A 20,384-nucleotide genomic window follows, 5' to 3' on the forward strand; every position below is an offset into this window, starting at 1 on the left:
GACAAGGTAATGGATGGAGGAATAGACGTGGGTCTGGAGGCAGAGCGGTGTTGGTGGGGAGAAGAGAGCAGTAATTGACCTTAATAGCCCCGTGATTGGTGTGTGTATGTGTGTGTGTGTTTCCTCTGTGTGAATAAATACACGTTTTAAGTATGTCAATGTGTGTGTGTCTGTGTGTGTGTCTGTGCATGTGCTCGCTCGCTAAAGCCCAACTTCTCCCGGGGTTTCTGCCTACTTTAATCCCGACTAAACGCAACCATCCACCCTCCTGCGTTCCCTTTCTCTCATTTATTCTCAGTTTTCTCTCAACCCCTCCCCTCGAGTTTTTCCTCCGCTCCACTCCGCCTGCCTCCTCCGGCACCATATTGTCTGAAGCGCAGCTCTCTTTCTCTCCATTTACGTCTCCTTTGACTCACTACCTGCCATGTGTTCAGTCTGGGTTTGCTCTCACAGGTTGTACTCACAGGATGGAGAGCGGGCCGCAGCAGAACACACCTCTGGGAAGAACATTGATCCTGTTGCCCTCAAGATACCTAATGGATGGAGGGATAGATAGATAGACAGATAGATAGATAGATAGATAGATAGATAGATAGATAGATAGATAGATAGATAGATAGATAGATAGATAGATAGATAGATAGATAGATAGATAGATAGATAGATAGATAGATAGATAGATAGATAGATAGATAGATAGACAGACAGACAGACAGACAGACAGACAGACAGACAGACAGACAGACAGACAGACAGACAGACAGACAGACAGACAGACAGACAGATAGATAGATAGATAGATAGATAGATAGATAGATAGATAGATAGATAGATAGATAGATAGATAGACAGACAGACAGACAGACAGACAGACAGACAGACAGACAGACAGACAGACAGACAGACAGACAGACAGACAGACAGACAGACAGACAGACAGACTGATGTGTTTTGCAGCAAAACATTTCATTTGAATTGCAACGGCCCGTCCAGCAGCATTTCCACCACGCACACAACATTGTGTGGCAACCCCTCACAACATGTCAGTGTTGATCACCACCGTTTCAAATGGATGGTGGAACAGCAGCACTGCACTTTAACGCTCCACACAGGTTTTGCTTTCCAGCGCACATGCTTAAATTCTACACCAGCACACGGATGATACGAGAGAAACTATTTTCCACTCCGGGAACGGGTGGCTGACCGCTGACTATCAAGTCCAGAGACGAACACAACACATGAGTGAAGACGCTGCTGGTCAACCATGAAGGTGATGAAGCCGCATGCCTCAATACACCATTCCCTTGTGGATGTGTTGACAGTGTCAAACACCTTCATAAGAAAAAAATAATAATAATAAATAATAATAATAATACATGAATTATTATCTGAAATTGAGGGCCAATCGACTGTGCCTAAATTAACAACGTAAAATTGTACTCTATGCTTATTCATCATCAAGCTCACATGATGCAAATTAAATCCAATCCAAATTTCTACCCATAAAAGGTTTGACAATATCTGCTCCCTCAGGCTTTTCTTTTGTAGTCATCCTGAAAGGAAGGCAGATTAAATTCACTATGCTTTCCTTGAGGAACATCCCCACACTTGAATTGAGCAGTTTTAATAGCAACACACTTTACCAAAGTCGTCCCTTAAGGTCAAACCTGTTTGTTTCCTCAGGCAGTTGCCGTGCTCAAATGAATACATTTGGTTGGTGTTGGGGTGTTGAATCTTTTTCCCAAGTGGGTAATTCATTCAACTCATTCAATGCACTTATTATTAATTGTGGTCATATTTTAGAATATAAAGCGCTTACAAAATCAAAAAAAATAATAATAATACAAAATACAATACAATACAAACCTACTGTTTGGTTGCACCTTCCACTTCCCCGTCCCACCACCACAGTCAGGGTCCAAGTCTGGGACACCCTGCCCTATGGTTCCTATTCCAATTGAGCTCCAGCACGGCCGATGCAATTCAAATTCAAACTCACAAATTGAGTCGGGGCAGATTCTTAATTTTTGAATTGTGCATGTGAATGTGTGTGTGTGTGTGTGTGTGTGTGTGTGTGTGTGTGTGTGTGTGTGTGTGTGTGTGTGTGTGTGTGTGTGTGTGTGTGTGTGTGTGTGTGTGTGTGTGTGTGTGAGAACTCACAGCTCTCGGAGGCCGGAGAGGCGGTCGAGCAGGCTGGTGTCGAGGGAGGGGATGTGGTTCCTGGATAGATCTCTGCAGATCAAACACACGACCAACACTCTTTAAGAACGTATTTAAGAGTGAGGAGATACGACGCAACTTAGCATGCAAGCATAGACGGACATACACATGCGGAATAGAAGCGGCACTCCCGAGAGGCGGAGAATGTGAAACTAAAGGCTCTTGGTTAACATTTTATCAGGGACGGCGAGTTGTGAAGCATTAAGGATTAAGAGCAGCGACATCCACCACAGCTGCACAATCAATCCAAGCGCTTTCATTTGGGCCAATTTGTGATTTATTATGGGGAGAAGTTCCATTAGAGGGAGCACACAGGGAACGAGGCGGTGCGCTAATGGTGTCGTCTGGAGGCTGCAGGACGTCTGAGCCTGCAGGGAGCGAAGCAGTGCCACCGCCGGATTACTGGGAAAGTCATTTAGACCAGTACGCAAAGTATGAGAAACACATCGGAGGTGGGATAACAAATGATGAGCACCACGCACAGACACACACACGTGCACGCACCCAGACACAGACACACACACACACAAACCGACTCAAGTTTCATAATTCCCTTGTTTACGTTCTTTATGAATTAGAAAGTGTCCTCACGACTGAACGACTGCCTCTGGCTTATTGGCTGGCACACAGGGATGGGCAAACAGACACAGGTGTGAATATATGAATGTATATACAGCATATGGACGGGAGACAGAGCGAGGAGCTGGAGACGGAGCGGGAGGAAGTGGGAAGTGATCTGGACCCGTCAAGCTCTTCCTCCGTGGCTCCCGTCCAGAGCCTCGTCTCCTCCGTGAGGGGAAGGAATAAAGGGAATAAAAGACGGTGTGGGAGGTTGAGATGAGACACAAAGCCTCTGTGTGTGTGTTTCTGTATTTTTTTGCATGAGCAAATAACTAATCAAATATTAACTCATCTCAAAATGAGATGATGTTTGATCGCTGTTTGAAAAATACAGTGTATAGTTGATATGCACCATACAGTGGCACAAGCTCAATTTGGGGGAAGGAATGTGTTTATATATATATATATATATACACAGTATTTATAGATATATACTGTATCCTCTTGTCTTCTGACTTTAATTATATTTTGTTTTCTTCCCTGCTTTAGTCTTTTGACCTTTTAACATTCACTGCATCGCACTTGTACGACTGCACGGGTCTCTCTTCTTTTGCTCCTCTCTTTCCATTCTAATGTGTGTGTGTGTGTGTGTGTGTGTGTGTGTGTGTGTGTGTGTGTGTGTGTGTGCGCGCGCGTGCGTGCGTGCACGGGCGTACACACATACACAAACCAGGACCAGGACCAGGACGCCCAATCCCAAAAGGAAACATCTGTACATACCAGACAAACTGTGTAAGAAGAGGAGAGACATGGGGACAGAAGGAGAGAGAGAGGGAAAGAGAGAGGGAGAGAAAAAGAGAGGGGGAGAGAGAGATAGAGAGGGAGCGAGGCAGAGAAATTGAGGTAGCGAGAGAGAAAAAGAGAGGGGGGGAGAGAGAGAAAAAGAGAGAGAGAGGGGGAGAGAGAGAACGATAGAAAGAGAACCATAGAGAGGGAGAGAGAAACAGAGGGAGAGAAAGATCGAGAGGCAGAGAAAATGAGAGCGAGAGAGAGCGAGAGAGAGAGAGAGAGGGCCAGGCCAGACAGACATATTTTCTCAGTCATCTAGTCATTGAGTCTGAGACGGTGGAGCTGCTGCTCTGCTAAAACCATCTTCATTATCTCTCCCTCCCATTAAACATCAGAGCGCCGGGTCAAAACTTTCACCCTGCTGATGTAACACTCCCAACTCAAGACATGCGCGTGTGTGTGTGGTTGTGATTCACTCCTTTTACCTCGACTTATGGCTTCCATCACACTGAGATGAGACCAATGTGATAGAGAATTAATCAATTATCTTCAGTGTGTGTGTGTGTGTGTGTGTGCATGTGTGTGTGTGTGTGTGTGTTAGGGGTGGGAGAAAATATCCATACTGGAAAATATTGATACGTAAATCGACACACTGGTGCCAAATATCGATATTTTTATTAAAACATGGTGGCGCTGTATACTAGTGGTGTAACGCGACGTAGTTGATCCGTGATCCATACGGATCGCGCCCACGGCTCGGCTCGCATGTGAACCGCGGATAAATTGCAGAATTTAACCATCACAGTGAAATAGTTTTACTGCCGCTGTTACTTTTTAAAGTATAACTCCCTACATCACAATGCAGCATTGCAGTGAAAAGAAGATAGACAAGACAATGATGAGCTGCGGATACAGCCCAGTAAACACATGCAATGTGTACTAAGAGATGTAACCGGCTTAATTCTGAACTGATTTTCATGTAAGTTGGTTTTGTTGAGAAATTGGACATGATACTGGTTCATTTTTGAAATTAAATGATGTTACTAGGGGTGAATCTAATTATATTTTGTCATTCACTACCATGTCTAAAGGAAGAAGGTATCATGCGTGCCTCATATCGCACTTTAATCCAACAATTACTGTAAGTATTGATTGAATATTTTATATATTTTTTAAAATATTATTTAAACATTGGACATCTTTTTGTTGAACATTGTTTCATCTCAGTTGTCAAATTCTGTGAAGCTTACGCCGCAATGCAGTGAATAAATACATTATTCCTGCTTTTCACCTTTTTAGGGGTATTTTTTCTTCTGCAGTTACACAGATAGTGATGGATCGTAGATGAATTGTCTTGCAATGTATCGTGATATTATTGCATCGTACCCACGACTAGTGTGTGTGTGTGTGTGTGTGTGCATGCGCGCACGTTTAAGAGGGCCATATGATGTGACCTCCACTACATCTATTAGCAACAGGCTCCTGTTCTTTCAGCTACCTCTGGACACATATGGTTCTGCTTAACATGTGCGCTTATGTGTGTGCCACGCACACACACACACACACACCCACACACACACACACTTTAAATAAAAAAAAATTAAATATTACATTTTTACACACGAGATATATACACAAATACACACACACTACACATAAACATTCAATTACATACAAATAGTCATATGGCATTCACAATAGCAGTAGGCACACATACACATAAGTACGCACACACAGACACGCTGCACACATATGGTTCTGTTTATCTAACGGTGTGGCCAATGATCTAACCACTCCTTATAAGGTCCGTCTGGTGCCACTTATTCTGGGCTGGAGGATGGGAGAAAATATACGCACGCACGCACGCACGCACGCACGCACGCACGCACGCACGCACGCACACACGCACGCACGCACACACACACGCACACACACACACACACACACACAGTCCGCATTTGCTACTCATGCAGGGGCATCGGTATAGAGAGATGGAAAAGAGTGTGTGGAGACAGAGAGGAGAAAGGAGCTGGGGAACCCAGAGAGGAAGGAAGGAAAGGGAAAACTGATGAAAGATATTCATAAACTAGATGAGTATCACGTTTGCAAAAGTTGCTCCCTGAAAGGAAAATGAAAACATATAATATATGCGCTATTTGAAAGACAAAAAAGGTAAAAAAAAAATTTGGAACAAATCCACGGAGGGTGTCGGTGCCAGTGTTGGCGTTCTCATCCAGGACAGACTGCGTCCAAGATGCTGACGCTCTACTAACCCACTAAACAGCGCCTGGCCTGTGGTGGCTGTCACCCCTTTCATCCTTCTGCCTCTCACTTTCTGCTCCACCCATCCCTCCCTCCTCTCGCCCCTTCAATTTTTCCCTCTCTCTCCAGTCGCTCTCCCTCTCTCCGGCTACTCCCCCTCCGGATTACCTCTAAGGACCGGGCACAGATACTGGGGTTTAGGGGAAGAGGCGGAGAGGAGGCGGAGTGAGGAGAAGACAGGGGGGTGGTGGAGGAGAAAGGCTGACAGTAGAGAGACCAGAGTACAATCAGCGTAGTGTGCTCGCTCTCCTCCATGTTGTTGCGGGGCGGCCGACCTGCTCTCTTTAAGCTGTGGTAACAAAACCCCGAGGTGATGGGCGGCGGTCGGAGGCCAGGTGGCGCCGCTGCTGGGGGCGGGCCACCGGATTCGGAATTACCTTTTAAATCACAGCTTTCGCGGTTTAATCGCCTGGTCACAATTATTTACGGATGATCCTAAATATACAATCTGCAATAAATACAACGTGAACTCGTGTGATTCTGAACAAAATGATAAACGACTAATAAATGACTTTTCCGCATAAGGTGGATGTGTATGATTACACTATTATAAGCCACTATACACTATGATACAGTGGTACCTCGACATACGACTGTAATTCGTTCTATAAGAAGAATGAAACAATTTTTCCCATATAAATTATGAAATCATGAAGGGTGAAAATAAACAAAATACACAGCACAAAACACAGTAAATATGAAAAAAACATCGATAAGCCACAAACTACGTGTACACACGATGTAGGTCACCCGCTGACTGACTGCTGACTGACTGCTGACTGGCCACCAACGCGCCAACAACAAATTTCCACGGTCGTATCTTGGAGCAGTCGGTCGCAAGTCGATACAAATTTTCGCGACTATCGCTACTCGTATCTTGGGTTAGTCGTAAGTAGATGCAGTCGTAAGTCGAGGGACCACTGTAGTTGCAAAAAAGACAAATAATTGGGAGTATGACATTTAATCGGCAACTTCAATGCCATGATCGTGACAGCTGAGACCTTGAAACGGTTCCTTTGTTCCTTCATTGATGCCCTTCCACGTCTCCTCCGTCTATTCTATTCAGTTTGCTGTCTCGTCTACTCGATTTCACCCTTTGTTTCAAATGCTTTGTTTTTGCACCACTTCTAAGCCGCCTTTAATGCCTTAGGAGGTTGTTGGAACTACTTGCCTTGTACTTCGTTTTGTATACAAAACAATGATCACTCTTAATGTTCTCATTGTCATGGATTTTTTTTGTCATTATTATATCACTAATAATGTAAGTAAGTACCTTATTATTTATAATAATAATAATAATAATAATAATAATAATAATAATGTGTTGTTGGTATTATCAAATTATTATTATTATTATCATCAATCATTGATAATATGGTTGTTTATTTAACACAAAACGGTAGTAATAGGATGGGGCTGGGTTTGCCCTAGACGTCCTAGATTTGACTTCACATTCTCCCTGGGTGGGTCAAAAACACTCACTAACTCCTTTTTTCTTCCCTCCCTTCCCCTCTTCAGAACATTCTGTCCATTTTTCCAGCTGCTGCTGCCTGGGTTGTCTGGTGTCCAGCTGGAGAGTCCAGAGAAGCTGTGTGAGCAGCAGTTTAACACACACACACCACGCACAAACACACACATAGACACACACACACACGTACACACACACACACACACTGTCAATAAATACGGTAACGCAAAACTGGAGCTACATGTAATGACTTGAATTACTCCCTCTTCATCTGCTGTGCGAGAATCTCTGCAGTCTTCAGTGTGAACCGCTCCAAATGTCCCAAGGGTTGTAAACTTATCAGTAAGGTGGAAAAAACGGCGCGCAGGCCTATTTCTGGTGGATCACCGCATGACAAAATGAGCTCTTCTAAGAATCCCACATCCCAGGAGACTCTGTTTTCTTTGTTAGGGACATCAGAAGAGTTAGGGATGTCAGCACATCGCCGCGTGTGCGAAGAGATAATGAACTGACTAAACAACACTTATGCATTTCTCTTCAAGCAGACATGCAATTTATTAGCGAAATCACAAATCATCACAGACGCGCGTGCGCACGCACGCACACACACACACACACACACACACACACACACACACACACACACACACACAAACACACACACACACACACACACACACAGCAGTGTGGAGCATTTGTCTTTCGTCTCTTGTACATGTAATTTCAGAAAAGTTAATAAAATTGTGATTCCTGGTTCATGCGCGCACACACACACACGCGCGCGCACACACACACACACACACACACAAAAACAGCAATGTGGAGCATTTGTCTGTAGTCTCTTGTACATATATTGTTATTTCAGAAAAGTAAATAAAATTGTAATTCCTTGTTCGTGCGCGCGCACACACACGCACCCACATACACACACACGCACCCACACACACACACACACACACACACTCACACAGCAATGTGGAGCATTTGTCTGTAGTCTCTTGTACATCTATTGTAATTTCAGAAAAGTAAACTAAATTGTGATTCCTGGTTCATGCGCGCACACACACACGCGCGCGCACACACACACACACACACACACAAAAACAGCAATGTGGAGCATTTGTCTGTAGTCTCTTGTACATATATTGTAATTTCAGAAAAGTAAACTAAATTGTGATTCCTGGTTCGTGTGCTCGCACACGCACGCATACACTCATTTAATTCAAAATAATATAGGACTATTAATTAAAGAATTATTAGAAAAACTGAAAAGCTGCGTGAATGTCATGTCTCCTCCTCTCACTATATATATTACTTAGTGTTTATCATGCAGTGGCTTCTCCTTGTGCTCATGCTGAGCGGTCCAGTGCCTTTTTTTGCCATAATTTACAGCCCCTCCGAATCAAATGGCAGCTTTCTCCGCAAGTTCTCCAGGTTTTATTTTATCCGGTCTTGTTTTACAGCAAGCCACGGCATGTTTGTTCTTTGCGGCGATTTTAATATTCACGCCGATGTCCCCGCTGCAAATGTTTTTGAGGACACTAAATCTTTCGTCTTTGAATAACATACATCCGACCAGACTCATAATCAAGGCCATGCCCTGGAACTGGACTTTCTGGGAACCGCTTGCATTTCCTCCGTCGAAATGCAAGACGCGCTCGATGCACTGTTTTCAACTGTGAATTTCAAGCTTCTGCTCATGTCTTGACGTCCTTGAAGTTCTGCAGCATTAATTTGGTGGAAGAGCACGTCTATCACCCTGAAACTTTCCCTTGTTCCCCTTTACTATAATAATATATACACAATAAGACATGCTATTTCCCTATATTGTCTGCCCGTACCGGGACACCTCCAGTTAGTAAAATGATTTAACCATTAATCCGGTCTGAACTCCTGGATAATGTGCCATACAGAGAGTTTCCTCTTGCCCTATCGACAAAATTCCGGTATCACCCCGACTTCTAAGTGACTCATTATACCAGAACCATGTGACCGCATCACATCTACTTGCAGCCCCCGGTACATTTTAGAGTAGGTTTTTAAGATTTCAAGGGATTACTCTGATCTCTCATGCAGACCTTCCAAACCCCTGCAGGAGCCTCTCGTCTGTTTTGGTGGGGTGGGGGCAGGGTCACTGGGACTTGGAAGGACCGGCCTGAGGAAACACGGCTGTCCGAGTCGGTGCCGTCGTCTAAGGCTCTCCTTAAAAACCTCTTTTGGTCGGAGAGCTGTATTCATGTACACCTTTTCTTTTCCCTGTTGATTATTTGTTTTACCTATCTGCTTGTTTCTTCCGTAGTGCCCTTTCGTTCTGCCAAAACCTTTAATCCTTGAGCTGAAATTATTTTATCGTTATTATTTGTTGTATAAGAGCTTTAATATTCTTCTTTACCGTCAAAGAACTTTAAGAGACGGAAGAGTCCATTGTGAAATCAACGAGAGTGATTCCATTGTTAAAAAGAAAAATCGGGTTATTTTTGAACGACGACAACCGAAAGAAACAGACGGACCACAGTGCGCACATTTTCAGTCCCTCTTCCTCCTACCTGCTGTGTGTGTAACTGCTTGTTTGGCTGAGTGAGTTAATAATGAACTTAGAAATTTCTTTCAACAGCAGTTAAAAATTACTGAGTGCACTTAAAGGCACACATGGGGGCTGTAGTGGGGGGTACCATCCGTTCTTCTTTTTGAATTTCTAACTCTCTTCCCGGCTCTCTCTCCCTCTCCCTCTCTCTCCCTCTCCCTCTCTCTCTCTCACTCTCGCTCTCTTATTTATGAGTTTTTGGCATGCCTGCGCTTCGGTGAGTGATGTCACTTGTTACTATCGCTATGGTAACACAACAAATCCTCCCTTAAAGGCGGTTGGGAGATTCAGTCGCTCCCTCGCCAGGTCATCAAATCCGAAGAGTGTGCATACGCGGGGTCTAAACAAGTGTGTGAACAGAATTTCTCCAGATGTGGTATGGAACGATGGACGCATGAAAGCCGCCTTGTAGCCAGAAACAATTGGAGGAATACAAAAAAGTTGTGAGAAAAGCAAAAGAGTGGAAGAGAAAGAAGCCAAGGGTCTATGAGAGTGAAGGAATCTCTTAATATCTTGTCTGTTTGACAGCTGTGGGGCCTCATGACCCAGTGCCCTGCCATAAGTGCTCCCTGTTAATACACTGAAAACAAACTTGTTTTAAGAGGCCCAGAACTACAACTGCAGTGGGCCCTGAGGCCGCTGCCATGGCAACGGCACGAAAACCAAGCTGTCCGCTGTGCTGCAGATTGGCCAAGATGGGAGAGATGGAAGGCCAAAAGTTTGTTTACATCTATAGCCCGCAACAACAACAGATAAATGGTGTTAGAGTGTGTGTGTGTGTGCGTCTGTGTGTCTGTGTGTATGTCTGCGCATATTTGCACTAATTTGTGAACATCCAGATCCAAACACACACACGCACGCACACACACACACAAATGCATCTAATGTGGGCTTGTTATCTCATTTCATATTATGTCCTAGTTCATCGTGACTTAATTACACACATTCCCAATGGGCCACACCCAGTACAGTCTTAAAGGCCTGGTCCACAATTTTTCAACCCAGGCCTTATTCAAATTTTGGTTCCATTAATTTATAACTGTTCATAGCAGAAATTCACTTTACTATTTAGAAACTAACCACTCTGCTGAAGCTGGACTAGAAACAGGACGCTGTGCCACTTCCGACTGGCAACCTACTTAAGTCAACATTACACTTTGGATGTACCGCGGAATTTCCAAAAACTAGTTTTAAAGGGGCAATAGACAAGTTTTTACTTCTCATTATGAAGTAAATGTTGATTGCACAGTGCAATGGCTATAGAATGATGACACCATCTGCTTTTAGATTGGTTCCCTATAAGCCTCCATTTCATGTCACTATGCACTGCATATGCACGATACACGATGAACCACCGATTTACGGTACAAAGGAAGTGCGGCAACCACTGCGCGCACGGGGGTGTGTGAGAGGCATAGGGTTATCCGTGGGGCCTTTTTTTTTTGGAACAAGACATCTACAATAAAAACACACAAAAAAAAACCCACTGTCATTATTGATTTCGTTTGGAGAAGCGGGAATGGGGACGCACAACGGATCGGGCAGCGGAGTGGGGATGGCAGAGATCGAGGGCGCAGCCAACCGTTTTTATTTTTTTGGGGAAAGATTAATCCAGAAAGTTAAATCCAGAGGAAAACTGGGAGGCTTGACAGCTAGGCAAATGTTACACGGAACTTGGCTCTGGGGAAAACGTAAAGCGATCCGGTTGTCTTTGCAACAGCGGCGCACTCAATAACTTGGAAACGCTACTGGGGTGGGGTTGAAAAGTTGTCTATCGCCCCTTTAAATAAGATGTGATGTTATAATACTGTTACTTAAAGCATGTAGAAAAAAGACTCCAAAAATGTGCTGCTATAAAGTGTAGTTTAATATAGAATGATATAGTAACCTCTGAAATGTCTCTGATATGAAACCTCTGTCACATGGTACAGTATATCTAACACACACGCATTGCTCTGCTGAGAAGGGTTTAGGACCCTAATTCTCTTTGGCTTGAACAATTAATTGTGCGTGAACATTATTGTTGGTTATTAGGAATAGATGCAACCGAAACTCGGTTTGTGTTCACTTCAGAGTATTCAATTTGAAAATCCAATGCTTACTTGTCTTCAACTGCTTGAGCGGAAAAGCCTACTTTACAGATTGTATGGTTCTGAGGCTGTCAATGAGAGGCTGTGACAGTAGGCCCAATAACTACAACTACTACTTACTTGTTTTTTGTGTGGTTACGCCAACAGTATAATACAACAGGATACTGACACTGTTTGGACATTACAGCTTAAGTTGATTTTGAAAGCCAGAGAAGCACCTCTCAGAACGTCTCGATTAGTGCAGAGCGATATAGGTTTATCAATGGCCGATGCTGATATTCAAGATTCAAGAGATTTATTATGCCGATATTAAAAGAGCAGGTGGCCGATCGCCGATATATGTATATGTGTGTGTGTGTGTGTGTGTGTATATATATATATATATATATATATATATATATATATATATATATATATATATATATATATATATATATATATATGTATGTATATGTATAAAAAAAAAAAATATATATATATATATATATATATATATATATGAGATGCCGATATCATGTTTTATTTAGCATCTGATAAAATAAAACAATTTAATAATAACAAATGAGACACAAAATTGCTGAACTTAAATCAACATTTAACACTAATGTTTTTGTCTGCATTGTCTCTGCAGTGCACTTATTTTTAACTTAAAAAGTTATCCACTAAATAAATGTCCACTGGTCGTCAAAAAAACAAACTTTGGAAAAAAAGCGTATGAATGAAAAATAAATATTTATAAATCATAATAAAATTGATTATAATAAACAGCGTCATATTAAAGTCTGGCTGGGAAATAGAGTCTCCCCATTAGAGAAGCGCAGGATTTATTATTTACAAGAAAAGCATGTACACAAAAACATCCAGTTTTGACTAAATTAAGTCCCATAGCAACAGAAAGCACCGGGAAGACGGTGTGACGCGGGACACGGGACAGCAGGGACACACAGGGGTTTTTTTGTAACAGGACGGAAGAGGACTGTCCCTCAGCTGTGTTTAAAATGTTCGTACAAGGTAGGAAACACACAAAAATAAATAGATCTGAAATAGAAACACAGGAAAAACCGCCAGGGGAAAGCACGCACGGTGCACCGCCGTCTGGAGGAGGAGAAAACAAACAAAAAACGGTCGCGGAGACTCCGCACTTGCCATCTTTAATGAGCTAACATTATAACAAACCTGAGCGAATGGGACAATGACGACAGTGAGGCGGGGCTATGTGGGCGCTGCAGCGGGGTGTGCGACTGTCGGAGAGGAAAAAGAGCGATGAAGCAGCTGCTACCAGTATATTGATAGTGCGGAAAATGAGTATTGAAACCGTTTCGATTGTATAGAAAAAAAACAACATATTTTTGACAACACTAGTCTGCAGACATTTTTTGTTTATCGGCCTTGTGAGCGCAGGAATGGGCCGATGCATATTAATAAAAAAAAAAAACACGTGCAAATATCGGCCCGGTTAATCGGCCAACCGGTTAATCGGTCGACCCCTCGTCTCGTGACGTTTGTGATTGCATGTCAGTGCACAACATCAAGCTACACTGAGCCACACTTCCTTCACTTCTCGGAAGACTAGAGACAGACCTCTCCATTGTTGTAGGTTCTACTACATCCGCAAAACACACCTGCTCCTCAGGGGAGGACGCTCAGCTCCCGGTCCGCTCTCTCCTGGCAGGACTAGGACTGGGCCATTAGGGCGCTCGAGTGTTTTCTGGCTTTCGGCCAAGCTAAATTCTCAGAGTCTGCCAACCACCCTCTTAACACATTGGAAATCACTGACAATGCTCCACACGAGACGGCCTCATCATTTCTACAATGAATGGCAAGGTTCCCAAATCCCGCTTGTTTGCTCCATCCTCCCCAGGTGGCCTCGCAACCGCCGTCTCTCCAAGAATTCAGAGGCTGCTGTCACAAATACCGCTCTGGCCGCCACTGTACGTCTTTCGCCGGAAGGCTGACACGCTGCCCTGTCTGCCTCAGCGTTAGGGTTAGGGTCAGGGTGAGATCTAGGTCATTAGGATCTTCCACTTTTCTACCTTACACGTTTGTTTCCTCCGACCTAGGCCGGTTATCGAAGCTTTGTTGGCTGTGATGTGCCGTTGGTTGGAGTACTCTTGGCAAGTTTACCTATTTTAAGTCACTTCAGGCTAAATGATGTTACAAGTTATAAAACCTGGCCTCTTATCTGAGGGTTAACGGTTAAAATTGCGGCAATAACTGTCTGATACTGCTTGGTCCAGGAGTGAGAGTGCTTGGCAAAACCAGCATGTGTGCATTCATATGCCTCCTTAATTATTTAATGACAGAAAGAAAAACCTTTTTGATGTAATGCTGGCTGCTTTATGGTATTAATATGGAATTAAGTGCAATGATCACAGGAGATGACATCTCTTTAATATTTTAAGAGTGTTGCTTATTCATTGCAGTTTGGTAAATTATTTTAGACAGCGTGTAAAAGCAAAGGCCGCTCTGAATATCATGATATCTGGTGACATTGCTGCTGCACAGACTTTTACTCGACAGCATCATCAGCAGCGCAGAGAAAAGGACCATTTAGGGATAGAGACAGGGAAAACGAGGAAAGACGGGGGCGTACAATGAAACAAAGGAGGAGAAGGAAAAATATTCATTTACACAGGCAGCTGCATCATACAGATAGGTGGAAAATGTAATAGAGAGGAAAGTGTACAAACACACACACACACACACGCCGACTGGACCCATAATAATAACAATAATAATACATGTATTTATTAATTTTTCCTAGCTATTTTAATAGAAATGCTCTCACACAATAGAGATGGTCTCATACAAGCCACACAATCTGTGCCGAGAACCCATAAGATGCAGGCACTCCCAGTTTCTCTCCCTGCCCCTCTCTCTCTCCCTTCCCTAACCTCACACACACACACACACACACACACACACACACACACACAACATAACACCAAATCCCAAAATTTGTTGTGTGATGGGAAAAGTGGGAATGATCATGGCACAAGAGCCAGGACTGGCGCAGCCACTCACCGAGACACCTGAACATTTTTTAAATGTGTGTCATCCTGGCTGCATTTTGATCTGCGTCTAAATCCGTCTTTGCATGGTGCATATTATTGATTGATTGAATGATTGAGGAGTATTCTTCTGATTATTAATTTACACGAAGGAAGCAATTCATGACCTAAAAGTGCGATAACAACAATTTACATATTTATCTTCCTCTCCGTGGAGGAGAGAACGAAGACAAGAGCAAAATGTCTGAAGCCTGGCCCACAGCACAAGATATTCCAAATCTTAACAGATGTTGAAAATGTGACAGACCCCACTTATGACAACATATAATGACGGTTTTGTTCCTATAGTGTGCGGAGAGCAACGATTTACCAAAACAGCTGGCCACACACTAACAGATTCTATTCGCCAACAACCAGGGTCCTAATCTCACGAAGCCACACAAGGTTTGACACGTAGATGTGGCCACGCGAGTCCCGTACCAGAGTCCCGACTCTCAAAACCGGAAATCCCGCTCGATCAAACTGCTCTTGACTTCAGAGTAAACAAACACAGCGGGCGACGGGATAGAGCTTGCGAGGATATTTTTTTTGCCCAATTATATTTTACTTTTTTTTTTACAGAAGATTCCAAAGGAAAACAGATAAAACCGACGGATGAAGTCACGGAGGCGTTGTGAATATGGACTGTTCATGTTATGTGTTCTTGACTTTTTCCGTTTCGGTCAGCCTTGGCTCCCAATCGGCTGTCGGCTTTCCCACGTGACAACCCACAGCCTGCGTCCTCGGGATCCCCCCCCCCCCCCCCCCCCCAACACTACAGGATGTTGGATCGTGAATATTGAACATGTTGAATACTTGCAGTTTGTGATCTGTGCTGCCACGACGGACTTCCGAGCAGATTGGGGAAGTAAAAAATACATATGACATCCCTCAGACCACAGGATAATGCGGCACGATAATCTTTAGAACCATCAGAAAATCACATGGTCAGATATAACTATGTCACTTAAAAATAAATATATTTACAAACAGCGTCTCAACAAATTAATTCAGCTATGTTGCACATTGATCCCATGCACATCAATGTAGCCACAGAGTGTGCAGTTCGATATCAAAGTAAGGGATCTGCCAGGCAGCCAAATAAGATTAAAAAAAAAAACACAAATTGGCCTCCGAGATATTTTGTCCACGCTCAAACAGACCGGCAGACATATGAGAAAAGACAGTGTGAAAACATAACCCTTTGGTGGAGATGGGTATTAAAAATATCGAAGGCGGGCGACAATTTTTATTTTTTTTTTTCACCTCAAATAATCATTCTGGGCAAAGAGCTTTGAGCGGAGTTTACGCAGCAGATCTGAAAGCCCATTCCTGCAGCCGAGGGACCTGACCTCAACGCACCTGTCCTCCACCCGACGAGGCCGTTTCCAGAGTTTTCGACACGACCGCCACAACAACAGAGTCTTCCAGCCGGTCGCCTGCTTGGGCGGCCAGAGGAGGAGGCTTGTGTAGTGGGGTGCAAATAATGTCGGAGCCCGTTCCACGCTGAGCTGGTTTTTTTCTCCACGCGACCCCCCAGTTTTGATTTGCGGCGCGTCCAGAGATGATGTGAGAAATAACCTTCACACAGTGAGAAATAACCTTCACACAAGTGAGAAATAACCTTCACACAAGTGAGAAATAACTGACGCACGCGTGCGGGGTTGTGTAGTACGTGTAATGTACACCGATGTGGTTGAGTAATTCGAATCTACAGCAGGAATCTCAACACCGTGTCCGGGGACCCACCTCCAGGGGCCCTTTCGAGGGGTTTCGGGGGGCCAAACGATGATGGTTTCCACCAGAGGATGCACAACAATGAGCACTGCGATCAGCGTCACTGATCAGTTTTACCTGCAGACAGGTACGGACGTTCGGGCTGGATCCTTCCTAACCATACAAATCTCATCAGATCGGGACAAAACTTTATGAAAGGCGGTCTGTGGCCTGACGCGTAACAAATTGAGGGTCCTCGGCGCGGAAAAGGTCGAGGGTCGCAGGTTTACCCTACATGCTTGTAAGAGCATTTTTTTTTTTTTTTTTTTTTTAAAGCGGAAATTTCATGTCAAATGAAACTTTTTTTTTTTTTTCCTTCTTCTTCTTCTTTTTTTTTGGAGGGCGGGAGGTAATTGATAACATATGGCTTCTTCCATCGGGTCCAGGAACAGAATGTTCTTTCTCCGTCGCTCGCTGCGGTGCGAGTCGATCTACGTCGACGCCGCCGACGTCTAAAAACTCCTTCCCAAACTTTAGACGCGCACAAAAAAACAAGGCGCGCGTTACTCGTCTAACCCCGACCGGCTGCGCACGCGCACCATAAAAAGTGAAATAAGTGAATATAAACAGGCGCTCGAGCGCACGTGTGCGTACACGTCCCCATTTCTCGTGGGTTTAAGGTTTAAAGGGTTTTTTTTTTTTTAATGGCGCCTCATCTTCATTTTTTGTCCTCTTCGTTTACATTCGCCTTTGCGTTTGTTTTGTTTTTTTACTTATATTTGATTTGTTTTTGTTTTTTTGTTTGTCCCCCCCCCCCCCTCTACATTTAGTAGACATTATAAGCTTTGCATTACGTGTTACCTTTGTTTTTACGCTCAATCTGTTTGTTGTGATTGATCATAAATGTGTGTTTCTTCTTATGCCACTCTGTCTGCGTGTTAAATAAAAGTACAATTAATAAATAACGATTTACATATTTACTAACTTACAGTCTAAAGAACCCCAAACTGTTTGACAGACTGGGATGCTCATACTATTACCTTTATTACTTTTTTTTTTTTGTTCCATTTTTTATGAAAGTTGGATCCCAGTTCGCCAAACGTGTTCATGATCGTTATCGCCACTTTGATTAAAACGTTGAAAGTCTCCTCTCATCGGGCCGTGGGGACTATCACAACTGGCAATACCACAGTAAAAGCACACAAATTCCGGATTTAAATCAGGGACTTGAACTCTTCCCCTCCCCCGCCCGCCCGCCCGCCCGGCAGGTTACTCACAGCACGGCTGTATCCAGCGGGAGCTCCGCCGCCGCCGGAGCCCTCTCCAGCCCGACGCCGGAGCAGTTGACCAGGCAGCCGGGGAGCTGCGGGCCCGCCGGCGCGCAGCTGCAGTTCGCCGGGCACGGGCTGCAGCTTCTCCCGCCCCCATCTCCCGTCGGGACGGAGCCCAGCGAGTTGAGGAAGCAGAGTGTGAGGAGGAGACCGGAGAGGAGCCTGGTCCTCGGGACGCAGACGCCATGTTTTCGCTTGGATACAGTCTGTCCATTTCCACAAGGCATCGCTCACTCACATCGCATCGCCTCCGCGTACGCTTCCTCTGTCCGCGGAGAAAAACGGCGGCGTCCCCTTGGGTTTGGGTTTTTCATGTAAGAAAAACTCCCCTGAGCTTTGGAGGGGGGGAAAAAAAAAAAAAAAAAAAAAAAAAAAAAAGTTCCAACTTTTTACAACCCGTTGTCCGGTGTTTCCTCCAGGTGCAAACTAACGGAACTCGCGGTAGAATCTTTTCAGGGGAAAAACTTGTGAGAACTTCCTCTCCCTCCTCCCCGCGCTGCGTGCAGTTCCCCCGGCGGCCGCCAGGGCCAGAAGACGTCATGTCCCCTGCTTTACCAAGGCCCACAGCTCTATTCTACTCAGTATTCTATTCTATAATATTCAATATTCTCTTATATTCAATATTCTATAATGTTCAATATTCTATTATGTTCAATATTCTACTCTATTCTATTCCATTCCATTACATTGCATATTATATTCGATTCAATATTATATTCAATATTCTATTATTATCAATATTCTATTCTATTCCATTCCATTCCATATTATATTCTATTCAATATTATATTCTATTATATTCTATTTATTCTATTATATTCAATATTCTATTCCATTCTATTCTTTTCAAAATTATACTCTACTCAATGTTCTATTGTATTATATTCAAAATTCTTTTGTAATCTATTCTATTCCATTCCATTCTGTTCTATTCCAAATTATATGAATTATGTTGTATTCTATTCATTCTATTCTATTCCATTATATTCACATTTCTATTAATTCAATTATATTCCATTCAATTCAACATTATGTTCTATTCTACTCCATTCTATTCAAAATTATATTAATTGTATTCTATTCAACATTCTGTTGTATTTTATTCCATTCTATTCAAAATTGTATTCCATTCTATTCAAAATATGATTATATTCTATTCCATCTAGGTATAGAATAGAAGAGATGTACATTATATGATATACTATACATAATAATACAATATAAGAACCAATTCGATGAACCTATTCAACCCAATTCAATTTAAACCAACCATGGTTTGTTTAATGGTAAACCTATTGCAAGCTGGAGGACTCTGATTTTGCAACACACTTTGGTAAATTAGTAAAGATTAAATCTGATGGTCCACGGAGAATATTGCGTACGTACTCACAATCAAATTAAAATTAGCGTTTACAAAGCAGTGGGTGAAATTCTCCACATACTGTATGAAAACACTTATTTCTTATACACCGATTAAATGTAGTGTGTTACACAAAGTAAAGTGGCGTGAGGGTTACAGGTCAGAGGATGATGACCTACAAGTCAGAAAATGTGTGAGAAAAACAGTTATTTTTAAAATATAAACCAACCCCTCTAAGTCACTCTCACAGATGTTCCTTCAATGGTTCCTTCAAATATAAAGGAACTTGATAAATCTATAGATATAGATATCTATAGATAGGTGGATGGAAGATAGATGGATGGATGGATGGAAAGATAGATAGATAGACAGATGAAAGCAGGTTTTAGTCTGGTCCCGTCTGGGAAGGGGAGTCATACTGAGCCGGGCTCCTGTTTGGTTTTGGGGAGGGTCCTGCAGGAAAACAGCACTTACTGAGGCCTCCGTCTGTGTTGTTGTAGGGCTGCAGGAAGAGGGGAGGGAGCCAGGCCGGAGGAGACGTCGGAGGAGGGGGTCGGAGGGTCAAGAGCAATGTCAGAAGGAAGAGTGAGGCGTATGGAAGTGTTGAATGTGCATGTGGAAGATATAGGGAACGCAAAGGATTGGGTTAATGTAGAGAAATGAAAACAAAAGGAACGGCAGAGGAGGACGAGAGGGTGATTGATGGAGAGAGCGGGTCGCAGTGGCGCTGGAAGTGGGGACAACGGGAGGAGTATGAAAGGGGAGTCGGAGTGAGAAAACACAAAAAGCCATATGCGAAGAAGGTGATCAGTGTTTGAAAACAAAAAGGATATGTGGCAGTTTCTCCTACCACACGTCACCCAAGTCGAGTTTTTCAGGGCCCGCAGAGAGAC

General features: G+C 43.4%; 1 protein-coding gene across 1 annotated transcript in view; it reads right to left on the reverse strand.

The window, feature by feature from the left end:
* Window positions 1-18,358, reverse strand: part of pkd1a (polycystic kidney disease 1a) — a gene marked incomplete at its 5' end in the record, with an annotated part of 74,744 nt that extends 56,386 nt beyond the window's left edge. Inside the window, 3 exons of the mRNA XM_079999046.1 lie at window positions 465-533; window positions 2,161-2,232; window positions 18,078-18,358. Coding sequence (XP_079855172.1) covers window positions 465-533; window positions 2,161-2,232; window positions 18,078-18,358 — 422 coding nt within the window. The remainder of the gene's footprint in view (window positions 1-464; window positions 534-2,160; window positions 2,233-18,077) is intronic.
* Between the last annotated feature and the right edge of the window lie 2,026 nt (window positions 18,359-20,384).

This window comes from Zeus faber, assembly GCF_960531495.2.
Source record: "Zeus faber genome assembly, chromosome: 4".
NCBI lineage: Eukaryota > Metazoa > Chordata > Actinopteri > Zeiformes > Zeidae > Zeus > Zeus faber.